We start from the raw sequence: 15,397 nt of genomic DNA, 5'->3' as shown, positions 1-15,397 counted from the left end.
ATGGAAAAGCACTTGTATAAATACGCTATCGCTATTTTTACACCTCAGAATACTTTCAGAGCCGTTAACAAACTTATACAAACCAAAGAATTGGTTCTCTTTTTTTACCGGACAATCGGTCCTGTGTATTTGACCGACAGGCAGGACCTTACACAATTTTACAGGATATGACCGTCGGTCCGGCCATGTTTGGGTGAGACTGCCAGATAATAGTTTATGTTGTTAACATTACCGATTAAAGCGCCGCCTGGATTCCGGGCTTGAGACTTGACATGAAATATGTTGTAACCAATTGCAACAGTACTCCCAGCGACCCAGAGTGTCAATAGCTGGTAGTTGGTCAATGGATTATTGCAACTATATATATATATAAGGCCTTGATACTTCTTTTAAGACGCCCCAGTCATAGAATAGTGCGTCTTGGGGTGGCATTTCCATCACACACATACAGGTGTTTTGCTGCCAATCGCCATTGTCACAACTGGCGACACATTTTTGAAAATGGCAACAATTTGTTCATTGTGGCGAATTTCATTTCTGACACTATAATTTTAGTCTGTGCAAATCTTTATAGCAAGAAATCTGGTCTGGTATATTAATGAAGCATATTAAGTCATCAGATTGCGTTCAAAGTTCCAACTCGCCAATTGATAATTATCAGGTCGCTAATTGCCCCTTTGTTCCATTTATGTAATGCATTTTTTGCTTGGTAAAATATTCATGTGCTGTAGTTTCTTTTACAGCATGCTTTATGTGAGACAGGAGCTTGTTATACCCTGGTATTTTGGCATATACAGTACAGCCAACGGGGAACAAACATAATCCTCGGTAAGGCCACGGCCAGAACCTTGTGTGTTCACGCAGCGTATCGCCGAGGCATGCGGCATCGATCCGCGCAACAACGCCCAGTCTGTATTAACCTTGTGGCATAAATCTGCCGCATACGTACGCGGGGGATCGAGTGCAAAGATATACACCTACATGTGCATTTGTGTAGTGTCAAAACCAAGATTTACGCTACTTTCAGTTATTATTGTAACGTTTTAATTAGGGGATATAATTTGTATATGATGCTTTATAGACTATTTATATAATATATATATGTATATATATATATATATATATATATATATATATATATATATATATAATATCACTCAAATATATTCAACACGTAGTGCGCCTTAAGAAATTATCGTTGAATTAATTACGCACAACTGTAAATGTTTCGTTCGATTCTCAAATGAGCATTATTCAATTTGTAATCCGAAACACGCTTTCGAATTTAAGTGCTTACGCGACAGTAACAATTAAATTATAGCGTCAAATAAACAGTGCTTTATCCTTTTTCTCAATAAAAAGGGCGCGAAAATTATGAAGACATGTAGAACGTCGCATGAAAATTGTGGATGTATTTTGTGTTGTATAAAAACATGAACATCACGTCAGGCAATTAACTTGTGTTCAGTGGAAAAAATCCCGCCCCAATCAGACGTTATTTCATCACATCTTTAAATAGAAACAAATGCCAAAATTTATTCGACCTAAGAAAAATTGTGAATGTTTGTATTTCTTGAAATTCATGAGAACTTTTGTCGTAAATCTTTACCAGAATTTGCTTAAAAACTGGAATATAGGGGATTATCGGGTAATGAGTAGTGACGGCAAAAATAATAAGTATTCAGTAATAGATACATTAAATTAATTATGATTTAAAATATTTATGCCCCCCTTCGAAGAAGAGGGGGTATATTGCTTTGCTCATGTCGGTCGGTCGGTCTGTCCGTCCACCAGGTGGTTGTCAGACGATAACTCAAGAACGCTTGGGCCTAGGATCATGAAACTTCATAGGTACATTGATAATGACTTGCAGATGACCCCTATTGATTTTGAGGTCACTAGGTCAAAGGTCAAGGTCACGGTGACCCGAAATAGTAAAATGGTTTTTGAATGATAACTCAAGAACGCATACGCCTAGGATCATGAAACTTCATGGGTAGATTGATCATGACTCGCAGATGACCCCTAGCGATTTTGAGGTCACTAGGTCAAGGTCACGGTGACCCGAAATAGTAAAATGGTTTTCGGATGATAACTCAAGAACGCATACGCCTAGGATCATGAAACTTCATGGATAGATTGATCATGACTCGCAGATGACCCCTGTTGATTTTTAGGTCAAAGGTCAAGGTCACGGTGACCCGAAATAGTAAAATGGTTTTCGGATGATAACTAGAGAACGCATACGCCTAGGATCATGAAACTTCATGGGTAGATTGATCATGACTCGCAGATGACCCCTATTGATTTTGAGGTCACTAGGTCAAAGGTCAAGGTCACGGTGACCGAAATAGTAAAATGGTTTTCGGATGATAACTCAAGAACGCATATGCCTAGGATCATGAAACTTCACAGGTAGATTGATCATGACTCGCAGATGACCCCTATTGATTTTGAGGTCACAAGGTCAAAGGTCAAGGTCACGGTGACCCGAAATAGTAAAATGATTTTCGGATGATAACTCGAGAACGCTTTTGCCTAGGATCATGACACTTCATAGGTACATTGATCATGACTCACAGATGACCCCTATTGATTTTCAGGTCACTAGGTCAAAGGTCAAGGTCACAGTGACAAAAAACATATTCACACAATGGCTGCCACTACAATGGACAGCCCATATGGGGGGCATGCATGTTTTACAAACAGCCCTTGTTATTTATTTTTTTAATTTATTGACTAATCATTTTTAAAAGATGTTTATTTTATGATACGCATCGACTCGGCTTCATATCGCAGATCGCGGCTTGCCTCGGCGGACAGATGCGAAGCAACGCGGCGAAATGCAACGTGCCACCGCATACTGACATGGCTTCAACTGCCGACTCGGCATCGACTTTTTGCGTCTTGACGCCGCGGATCGCGAAATATGTTTGTTCCGCATTGGCTGTACTGTAGCAGGTGCACTGTACATCCGTCCATCCATCCCAAATTCCACTTTCAGAGTTTTTTCCCCAATACTCTTAAAGAGTTTGACCTGATTTTTGGTGTTTGAGTCTACCTGTAGCAATGTCAGATCAAGTTCAAGTTTAACCATGGTCCATTTATTTACAGGCCAGCCGTGTTCTTCAAAATGTTCTCTTGATTAACAGTTTTGCAGACTTTTTTCCTAAACGCCAGGGCTCAACATAAACATTAAAAACCAACTTGCCCTGCCGGGCAAGTACTTAGAAAATCTACTTGCCCTGAACGTAAAGCCACTTGCCCGAACATGAAATATCACATTAACTGTAAACCTCATATTTTTTAATAAAGATCAAAATGATAACTACAAAACCTTTTTTATTTTTGAACATTTTACATAATGATTACAGCAATTAAAGTCTTATTATAGTCTAAATTATATGATCTTTGTTCTTTTTTTTTGCACTTGCCCAGGCGGACAACTAGATTATAAAATAATTTGCCCCGACCCAACTTTCACTTGCCAGGGGCAATAGGACAACTGTTAATGTTGAGCCCCAAACGCTTGCAGATATTGACATGCTTTTTGAAGTATGAGTCTACCTGCATTACTTATGATGCAGTGTGAGGTGTGTTCTGGTCCATTGATTTTTAACATATTTACAGTCGTTTCACTTAAAGGGGCCTTTTCACTTTTGGGTAAATTGACAAAATTGAAAAAAGTTGTTTCAGATTCGCAAATTTTCGTTTTAGTTATGATATTTATGAGGAAACAGTATTACTGAACATTAACCATGCTCTAAAATAGCCATTATATGCATCTTTTGACGATTTAAAACCCTGAAAATTATAAAGCGTTGCAACGCGAAACGAATTAATAATTTGGAGAGTTCTGTTGTTTTCGTTATATTTTGTGAAACTACGAGGATTGGTTATATAAAGTATAAAATGCGTCCAACATTGTATCTGGAAGGATGGCTGAAAGGTCTAAATGGGTGACTTTTTACTCCAGGACTCCAGGGGTCAGTGGTTCGAGCCCTGCTTAGGGTTACCTTTTTTTCCTTTTTTTTCCTTTTTTAAATTTTATTATAGATTTTTTATTGGAGAATTCTTGATCCAATGTTAACATTTATCAATATAAAGTATTTTATGACAAACTTCAAAAAATGCCAAAATCTGTGAAAAGGCCCCTTTAACAATAGGCTGAATAGCTGCTGTGCAGCTTCAAAGTGCAGTAGGGTGCATTGTATTTCAGCTCTGTTAAAACCTGTTTTGCAATAAATTAATTGCAAAATGGGTTGGAGTGTCTTATTGCAATTTGTATTTTTTTGTAACTAACTGTTTTGCAATTAACCTGTTTTGAAATAAAATTATCAAAAATTTATTTGCAAAAATTTTAAGCAAAAAGGGTTTGAGTGTCTTATTGCCATGTAAAATTTGTAAAACAACTTGTTTTTCAATAAACCTGTTTTGCATTAAAATCATCACAAATGCATAAATAAATTCAAATGGATTGGGCACGTTAAAATGTTGGCTTCGGACAGCTCATGAGAACTACGTCGTGCTTCCCATGTTGCCCAAAGCCAATTTCTTGATTAATAAATGGTAGTATATCGTCATTGGAAATTCACATGGTATACACTACGTTGAGCGCGATTTCTGCCTCCCGCCAAGCATCACCCTGTTCCAGCCCAGTGTGGAAACTACTTTCGTCACTGCAATCAACCATGGAACGCAGTGGTGTTGCTGTGGATAATCGCAGTGACAGGCGTGATGAAATCTGTTGATAAGAACTCAAGCGTGGGCGTTATCGAGCAATAAATCTCGTGGTGAACCACCGCCATCACGGTGGACCACTGCCATCACGGTGGACCACCGCGGCCACGATATTTTGCGGTGATTTACAGGTTTATGTGAATAAACTTGTATTATTTATATTTTTTCATGTGTATTTAATTCTTCATATTAAAATAGTCATTTGTTCCACTCTTTTATATTATATTAGCCCTGTTTACAGAATCATTCGACATGTCTTACATGGAGCGTGAGTATAGATTGCGTTTCATGCTTCATGTTTTGTTGTCCCCTACCGGTGAAACCGGAGGGGACTTATGGTTTGCGCTATGTCTGTCTGTCTGACCGTCACACCTTTCTGGATCCTGCGATAACTTTAAAAGATCTTCATATTTTTTTCATGAAACTTGAAACCTGGACAGATGGCAATATGGAGATTATGCACGCCATTTCATTTTGTTCCTTCGTCAAGAATTCTGGTTGCTATGGCAACAAATAAAAAAAAATACTGACAATGGTGGAGTTTCACCGGTAGGGGACCATATTGCTTGGCAATCTCTTGTTTAAATTGTTTCTGCATGAAATTTTACTTGTTGTTTTTATTTACATTTTTGTTAGCAGTTCAGAAATGCTTGCTCCCTCGTGTACATATATGGCTCGCCACCAATTTCATTAAAAGATGTTGCGTGTAATTTGATATCAGACTATTTTAGTGGTTTCCTGTTTCTATTGTGACATGTTTTGCTTAGAATACATGTGTAAATTCAAGACATTGGCAGTAAGTATTCAATTCAGTGATACTTGAAAATCATAGTCGTTTGAAAAAATCATTGGTCATGCTTGCGAGCGACTATAATTTGTATAGCTGTGCCTTGGTTGTAACAAGTTAACTTCGATACTAACTTATGTAAACAACGTGTACTAAGGAATCTTAACATGATGATCACTATTGATTTACTTATAATATGTAAATCGAAATTTATCACAATATTAAAGTAACATTACTACTCAAAATCAACGAACAATTTCGTACAATATTTCGTAAAACAAAGCTAAACAATTAAAAATCATTGTTCCTAATATCCATTGTCGAAATTTCAACGCCAAAAGTGGTCTGGTAAAATAGATGTTTGTGGATACATAATGCTCGTTTTTATTATGGTTTTAACATTGTACCATTTTAGTGTTCTTGTGTCGTATCAATAGATATATTCGCAGGAAATTTACATGGAATTTATTGTGGTCACAAATAAATAAAAGGGAGGATTTTGTATCTACAAAAATCTATGTAATCATATCACATCTAGCGTTGAAATTGTGGCTATTGCTATAAGGAACACTGATTGTTTAGGTGTTAACTTTATTTTACGAAATACTTCACGAAATTTTCGTTGATTTTGAGTGTTATAGAGACTTCATCATTTTACAATATCAAGTAAAAGATTGAGAATACGTGTAATATGTTCACATCCATTTGCACATAACAGACCTGTGCAGATGATATTTGTGTGCCGTTCTCACTTTTGTATTACAATCACAACAAATATTCACACTCTCATCTACTGTCTAAGACGGTGATATATTTTGATTGTAGGTTATTTAGTTAATAAAGAAACACGAATCTGGCATTCACAGAAACTAATTACAAAGTGACAAATCTAAATGGGAGACGGTAGACGTAATGGTGACGCGTTAATTGAAAGATAAAACACTGTTATTGACATGAATTTAAGTTTGACGCCCAGTGTTTTGTCAAAAGGGCACTTTCGAGTGCGCGAGCGTTTCTTAAATGCTTCCTGTTGCATGTTAATTTATATGTTATTATGCCCCCCTTCGAAGAAGAGGGGGTATATTGTTTTGCACATGTCGGTCCGTCCGTCCACCAGATGGTTTCCTGATGATAACTCAAGAATGCTTACGCCTAGGATCATGAAACTTCATAGGTACATTGATCATGACTGTCAGATGACCCCTATTGATTTTCAGGTCACTAGGTTAAACGTCAAGGTCACAGTGACTCGAAATAGTAAAATTTTTCCGGATGAAAACTCAAGAATGCTTAGGCCTAGGATCATGAAACTTCATAGGTACATTGATCATGACTGGCAAATGACCCCTATTGATTTTCAGGTCACTTGGTCAAAGGTCAAGGTCACAGTGACTTGAAATAGTAAAATGGGTTCCGGATGATAACTCAAGAATGCTTAGGCCTAGAATCATGAAACTTCATAGGTACATTGATCATGACTGGCAGAAGACCTATTGATTTTCAGGTCACTAGGTCAAAGGTCAAGGTCACATTGACTCAAAACAGTAAAATGGTTTCCGGATGATAACTCAACTTACGCCTAGGATTATGAAACTTCATAGAAACATTGATCATGACTGGCAGATGACCCCTATTGATTTTCAGGTCACTAGGTCAAAGGTCAAGGTCACAGTGACTCGAAACAGTAAAATGGTTTTCGGATGATAACTCAAGAATGCTTACGCCTAGGATCATGAAACTTCATAGGCACATTGATCATGACTGGCAGATGACCCCTATTGATTTTCAGGTCACTAGGTCAAAGGTCAAGGTAACAGTGACTCGAAATAGTAAAATGGTTTCCGGATGATACATTGTAACTCAAAAATGCTTATACCTAGGATCATGAAACTTAATAGGTACATTGATCATGACTGGGAGTTGACCCCTATTGATTTTCAGGTCACTAGGTCAAAGGTCAAGGTCACAGTGACAACAAACGTTCACACAATGGCTGCCACTACAACTGACAGCCCATATGGGGGGCATGCATGTTTTACAAACAGCCCTTGTTAATAATTGTTAGAATATATTATTCCAATTATTATTAAACCATTATAACACCATTCAAATATAATGTCTACAATGAGAAATGAATTAAATACAATGTAATAAGAGATTTATTAATAATCATATGTAAACAAATAAAATATTTTTTATTTTTTTTTAAAGGCAGGGAGGCCCTAGGAAGGGCGGGGCGCCCTTCAATTTAGGCCTTGCTGGAGCACTGCCTATAAAAATAATGTAAATAAACATTAAAACTGATTTGTTTTCTTTAAAATATCTCTGAATTGAATACTAACTACCGAAAACTGGAATGTATATTCGAATCAATTAGGGATGGAATCGAATACCTATATCGGTATTTGAATGTTCGCAAATCCATTCAATCGAATATTCGCATAAAACGGCTGGATTGTTTGAACTTCTATTACTCTGTTTTGTATCCAGTAGGGATATTTAATATAAATTGACACAGAAATACAATTGAATAAACAATTGTTGTGTTAAGAAATAGAAAGAAAATGTAGCTTTATTGTAAAAACAAACTTTGAAAAAGCCTATTTAGGCGAAATATATCAGAAAAGAGTGGAACTTGTTCTGTGTTAACTTCCATTGTTTTGTAAGTTATATCCGTTTGCTGAATAAGAAGCTGTTTATTAACTTTGCTATCGAATAATTATCGCTGCCGGCTAATACTATGACCGATACTGTTATCGGGCACAAATAGAAAGAAAATCATCATGTCATAGAATTTTATTTTTATTTGAAATTTGAAAGTAACGATAGCATGTACGTTTATATAAAGGAACATATCAATAAAGCATGCAAAGTACACCAAATATTCAAGAACAAATGTAAGGAAGAACATCATGCCATAGATTTTATTTTTATTTGAAATTTTAAAATAACGATATCATGTATGTTTATAAAAAGAAACATATCAATAAGTCAAGCAAAGTACATCACAAAGCCTTTCGGTGGTGACAGCGCCTTTTTATGTTCGGGCCCTTTCTTAGAGTGTGTATATTGCATTGCGCAATTTGAGTAATTCATTTGAATGGCTGTTCGTGCTGTGATCACAAAAACTTAATTATTATTCGCCAGTCAGTTGAAGCCGTTAATTGGCACCCCATTGACAAACAACAGTTTTGGGCTTTTCTTAGAGCGTGTATATTGCATTGCATTGCGCAATCAACGCTGATACGGGCCGCGTTATCAGTTTGACACGAAGAACGTCACATAAAAGATGTTAATCCCAAATGATTTTGGGTGCCAATTAGTAAGCGGCCCGCAGGTCATTTAATATTAGGGCAATTACGTTGAAAAAAAAATGTGAATATCAATTCTGTGATTCGAATACTGACCTTTCAATCGAATATTCGAATATTCACATAATTTTGCCATCCCTAGAATCAATAAATTTAACATTAAAAACAGGAAATAACTAAAATAGTCTGATATCAAATTACATGTACATGAAATTTGTTAACATGTTATTATTGGCAAGCTTTATGCTTTATACACAAACGTGAAAGCATTTTCGAAATGTTGACAAAAACAATTCCTTAAATAAACATTAATGATTAAGTAAAACTTAATGCAGAAACTATACATTTACCTGTAATCACTGCGATCCACAGTGGCCATGGTGGTCCACAGCGATGGTGGTGGTCCACTGTGAGATTGATTTCCCGATAACATCCGGGCTGCTCACCCACTGTCCAAGCAATATATAACGATGGGTCTACGCTCAGACCGATTGTACACTCTGACAAAAAATTGTCCACGGTGGGACTGTGATTGAGGCAGAAATCACGCAAGACATAGTGTATATTGTGACACACAAAATAAAACCACACTTTTTGTATCTCGTTTAATCTATGCTACCTTACCACATCTAGCATTACATTTTGGCTATTGTTATAAGGGACATTAATTTTAATGCCCCCGGATCGAAAGATCGGGGGTATATTGTTTTTGGCCTGTCTGTCATTGTATGTGTGTGTGTGTGTCCCAAAACTTTAACCAAAACTTTAACCTTGGTCATAACTTTTGCAATATTCAAGATAGCAACTTGATATTTGGCATGCATGTGTATCTCATGGAGCTGCACATTTTGAGTGGTGAAAGGTCAAGGTCATCTTTCAAGGTCAAAGGTCAAAAAAACAAATTCAAAAACTTTAACCAAAACTTTAACCTTCTTCATAACTTTTGCAATATTGCAACTTGATATATGGCATGCATGTGTATCTCATGGACCTGCAAATTTTAGTGGTGAAAGGTCAAGGTCATCCTTCAAGGTCAAAGGTCAAATTTATGGCTTCAAAGCGGCGCAATAGGGGGCATTGTGTTTCTGACAAACACATCTCTTGTTATAGGTTAACTTTATTTTACACATACAATGACAGATAGGCCAAAAACAATATACCACGGATCTTTCAATCCAGGGGCATAAAAACACAGAATCATGAGAAAGTGTGTTGAAAGGGATTTCAGCCAAGTTAGTACAAAATTTGTTCCTCGTCTGTCCGTCCGAAAACTTTAACATTGGCCATAACTTTTGCAATATTGAACATAGCAACTTGATATTTGGCATGCATGTGTTTCTCATGGAGCTGCACATTTTGAGTGATGAAAGGTCAAGGTCATCTTTCAAGGTCAAAGGTCCAAAAAAATCAAAGCGGCGCATTAGGGGGTATTGTGTTTCTGACGACACATCTCTTGTTTATTGTATGAAATACCCACACTCCTCACATTCCATGCTTTTTTGCAATAAAATTATTGCAGATAAATTTGTGATCATTTTAAAATTTAATGTCAGAATGGGTTTATTGCAAAACGGGTTGATACAAAAAATTCAAATTGCAAGAACACACTCCAACCCGTTTTGCAAAATATAATATTTGCAAAACAAGTTTATTGCAAAATGGATTGTATTACAGCTCTTTTTTATGCCCCCGGATCGAAAGATCGGGGGCATATTGTCCCCTACCAGTGAAACCGGAGGGGACTTATGGTTTGCGCTCCGTCTGTCAGTCTGTCTGTCTGTCCGTCACACTTTTTTGGATCCTGCATTAATAATAAAAGTTCTTCATATTTTTTCATGAAACTTGAAACATGGATAGATGGCAATATGGAGGTAATGCACATTATTTCATTTTGTTCCTACGTCAAGAATTCTGGTTGCTATGGCAACAAAAAAAATATTTTTTTACTAAGAATGGTGGAGTTTCATCGGTAGGGGACAATATTGCTTGTCAATCTCTTGTTGTTTTTGGCCTGTTTTGTCTGTCATTGATTGTGTGTGTCCCAAAACTTTTACCTTGGTTACAGTTTTGCAATAACTTTTGTATTATTGAAGATAGCATCTTGACATTTGGCATGCATGTGTATCTCATGGAGCTGCACATTTTGAGTGGTAAAATGTCAACGTCATCCTTCAAGGTCAAATATATGGCTTCAAAGCGGCGCAGTAGGGGGCATTGTGTTTCTGACAAACACATCTCATGTTAATTTCCATGTTTCAGTTTCGTGAGCCTGCGCAGGACAGACACAACCCTGAAGTCTCCCCAGTGGTTCATGTGCGAGGTGTTCCAGACCATGCCTTTGAAGAGGACATCGTTAGTGCTGTCCAGCACTTCGGAACAGTCCAGTGAGTGTTCATGATGTTGATAACCTGGAGACATTTGTGTCTTGATCTGAGAAAACTGGGCAAAATGCATGTGCGTAAAGTGTCATCCCAGATTAGCATGTGCAGTCCGCACAGGCTAATCAGGGATGACACTTTCCACTTAAACTAGATTTTCGGTAAAATGGGACTTCCTTTAAACGAAAAATACCATTAAAGCGGAAAGTGTCGTCCCTGATGCAGACTGCACAGGCTAATCTGGGACGACACTTCACGCACATGCATTATTCTCAGTTTTCTGAGAACGCGACTCATTTAATGATTTCAGGAACTTTGATGTATGAAATATTAAGGCTTGAATGTGCATCATTAGCTGGTAATGAGTAGAACCCTTGTTTAATACTCAAACGTGATTCAACTCAGTGTTTATTTCGCCAAACTTTTAAGAAAGAAAAATCTCTTTGAGTATAAGTATATTATTACTGAACTTAATATAGCTGGTTTAATCTTGTTGCAGTGATTTTTTTTTTGCTCAAAAATACAGCTTCTTGCAGGCTGTTTCCCTATGACAAAAAGTAACAATTTTCCCCAATAAATGTGACAAAAATTTCGAAAAACCCAAACTATTCCAATAAACTCTTTTTTTTAACCAGGTTTTCCGAAGGAAAAAACTGGTTATTAGATTGGCGAATGCGGGCGGGCGGGCTGGCGGGAGGGCGGAACAAGCTTGTCCGGGCCATAACTATGTCGTTCATTGTCAGATTTTAAAATCATTTGGCACATTTGTTCACCATCATTGGACGGTGTGTCGCGCGAAATAATTACGTCGATATCTCCAAGGTCACACTTTGAGTTCAAAGGTCAAAAATGGCCATAAATGACCTTGTCCTGACCATAACTATGTCATTCATTGTGAGATTTTAAAATCATTTGGCACATTTGTTCACCATCATGGGACGGTGTGTCGCACGAAAGAATCACGTCAATATCTCCAATGTCAAGGTCGCCACGACTAAAAATACATTTTTTTTTAAAAACAAACTTACAAAGGGGGTTAATTTTGTTTGTTCATTTCAAAAGTTCAGTTTGAGTTTTCTCCCTTTATCAACTTTTTTTTTCACAATGAAAACCTGGTTTTGTGACAATTTTGTCCCTTGTTCTAGGTTTATTATGCAGTGATATAATTCCCTAGCACTTAATGATAAACATTTAAAAATTCAGTTTGACATGCACTTTTAAACAGATGGAATGATATAAATTATAAACATATTGATGATGTTTCAATTTTAGCTTAATCTATTTTATGAGAAAAAAAAGAGCTATTGTCAACACCTGAGCGTCTGCAACGACGTCCGGTTAAGTTTTGTGTTTAGATCCACTTTTCTCATAAAGTATCAAAGCTATTGCATTCAAACTTGGTACACTTACCTACTATCATGAGACTGAGCAGACAAAATAAGATAACTTTGGCTGGCATTTTGACAGAATTATGTGCCCTTTTTATACTTAAAAAATTGAAAATTGTGTTAAGTTTTGTGTTTTGGTCCATTTTATTGCTAAAGTGTGAAAGCTATTGCTTTCATACTTGCAATACTTACTAACTATCATAAGGGGACTGTGCAGGCTAAGTTATGTAACTCTAACTGGCATTTTGACAGAATTATGGCCCCTTAATGCTTAGAAAATTGAAAATTTTATAAATATTTGGGTTTTGGTCCACTTTACTCCTAAAGTATCATTGCTATTGCTTTCATATTTGGAACACTCACTATCATAAGGGGACTATACAGAACAAGTTGCATAACTCCTGGTGGCATTTTTGCGTAATTATGGCTCTTTTTTTACTTGGTTACTTTGAATATTTGGTAAAATTTTGTGTTTAGATCCTCTTTGCTTCTAAAGTATCAAGGCTATTGCTTTCAAACTTAAAATACTTTCATACTATCATGAGGATACTGTACCTGGCAAGTTGAATTTGACATTGACCTTTGAATGACCATGACTTTCAAGGTCAAATTATTAAATTTTGCTAAAATTGCCATAACTTCTTTATTTATGATCAGATTTGATTCATACTTTGACAGAAGAACACTTGCCTGACATACCACAATAGACTCCACCCAAACCAGCCCCACCCCAGATTCCCCCCCCCCCCCCCTCCAAAAAAAAAAAATTAAATATTTTTTTCCCATGTTTTCTTATTTTTGAAAGATCATCTACTAAAAGACCACACCCTCACACTATACCCCCCTCTCAATCCCCCCGAACCGCCCCCCCAAACAAAATAAAACATGGTTAAAGAAACAACAAATATTTATTTATTTATTTTTGAAAGACCGTCCAACCATCACACCCAAGAAATCCCCCTCCCCCCCCCCGCCCAAAAAAAAAAAAAAAAATAATTAATTTTTATTTTCTTATTTTTGGCAGATAATGTAATAAATGATCACACCCCCACACTATACACCCCTCTCCACCCCCACCCCTCCCTCCTTTTTGATTGAAGTATTGAGATAGGTCCCTTCATCTGAAAAAAGAAAAATAGATGAGTGGTCTGCACCCGCTAGGCGGTGCTCTTGTTCCCAATGTCATTGTTTATCGCACTATTTTCCCCAATTCAAAAGCATAGACTGTAAAATATAAAGCAATCAAAATCACTGTACCGTATAAATGTATTACACAACATTAAAGAGGGATGTATTTATTCTATGAACACAATTTGTTGTAGGTATTGCATGATCTTGAGAGGTAGACGCCAAGCCTTGGTTGAATTTAGTGTAAGTTATCTTGTTATTTATATTTGTATGAAAGGTATAGTTTACAATATGCCAGAGTGAGCTACAATCAAGTAGTTTCTTATTTTGTCATTAAGAGTACAACTAGTCACAACTTCTTTTAAAATGTATGCTTAACATGTTGACCTGACCTATTACGGTTTGGTTTATGAAGAAAATTTGCTGAATTCCCCTAACCATGACTGGCCTCAACATGTTGTAATATCTTAACTATAACAGATGCAAACTCCTATTTACTGGCCAATCAACAACACATTGGTACTTGATCATACTTTTTAATTGGCCATGATGGCAAATATTTAGATTTTTAACGGAATTCAGTCCATGTAACTGGAATCACTCAAGGGCTGACAATCTGCAGAGTTTGGAAATATTTTATATAAATTAAAAATCCATTATTTTTTTCTGCTGTTGTGTTTCTTTTTGACATGTTTATTATGATAACAGATTGTCATATCATTTTATTAAATGAATCTATATGTAAATATATTGCTTTTTTTTACTTGCAGGACACCAAGGGATCTTCAGCATGTGTTAACTTTGCAAATGTAAGCCCACACTGGTACTGTACACACAACTTTAGACTGGTTATATACATGTACTCTAACTGGGACATCTGTTATGAAATGATAGTTTTGTTACCTTTTGACAACTGTTACTATGGTGTCTTGCAATTAAGGACAATAAATGACAAGGATTTTATTATTAATTCTACCATATTCAAAACCACATTCTTGAGTAAAATCTCTCAAATATTTATTAAGACAAAAAGTTTTTGCGTAATTCAACTCAATCCTTGTTCAGACTTCGCAGTGCAGGACATACGGCTGCAAGCATTTTAATGAATTTGACAATGGCCTAAGAATATGATTTGTTAAGTATTTAAAAATGCCATCAAAGATGACTTCTTTTACTTTTGTTTATACTAAATTTAGTTTTTTAGTACTCTCCTTAAAGCTGAAATAGTGTTGTCAGCTTATTCTTAGAAATGATTTCAGTTGCAATGGATATTGTAATAATCTCATTTGTGTGCTGCGTTTAATAATAATTATTTTCGATTATTTTGTTGATTGTGTACTCACTTTTATGATGCTAATGATGTGTTGCTGACGTTAAACCTTGTCGTGTAATTTTTTCATCAACTCGTCGGAAAAATTTAAGTACACGGCACTTTCATTGTATTACGTCATGACTATTTGAACAACCATATACTGCACAAAAGGCAGGCATTGGTATTGATGATATTTTAACTGAATACATTCTTCTTTATTTAATGAATGTATAACACGTAACTGGGTTTCTTTGTTGCGCAACCAATTAAACTTTGTCGATTTTCAATACAAAAAAACAACAACATTCATATGATATAAAAGGTATTATATTCTCGTGCTGTTTTAAATTGGC

The 15,397-nt window shown here is 36.3% G+C and overlaps 1 protein-coding gene across 5 annotated transcripts in view; it reads left to right on the top strand.

Annotated features, from left to right (window-relative positions):
- Positions 1 to 15,397, top strand: part of LOC127875158 (heterogeneous nuclear ribonucleoprotein L-like) — a 52,709-nt gene that overhangs the window by 15,060 nt on the left and 22,252 nt on the right. For 3 of the 5 annotated variants that reach the window (XM_052420014.1, XM_052420010.1, XM_052420011.1), the window contains exons 2-5: positions 4,970 to 5,008; positions 11,098 to 11,222; positions 13,927 to 13,975; positions 14,503 to 14,541. In XM_052420014.1, coding sequence (XP_052275974.1) covers positions 4,970 to 5,008; positions 11,098 to 11,222; positions 13,927 to 13,975; positions 14,503 to 14,541 — 252 coding nt within the window. The remainder of the gene's footprint in view (positions 1 to 4,969; positions 5,009 to 11,097; positions 11,223 to 13,926; positions 13,976 to 14,502; positions 14,542 to 15,397) is intronic. The other 2 variants (XM_052420012.1, XM_052420015.1) reach the window with 2 other exon arrangements.

Source organism: Dreissena polymorpha, chromosome 3 (assembly GCF_020536995.1).
Source record: "Dreissena polymorpha isolate Duluth1 chromosome 3, UMN_Dpol_1.0, whole genome shotgun sequence".
In the NCBI taxonomy this organism is placed as follows: Eukaryota; Metazoa; Mollusca; class Bivalvia; order Myida; family Dreissenidae; genus Dreissena; species Dreissena polymorpha.
This window is presented reverse-complemented; position numbering and strand designations above follow the sequence as displayed.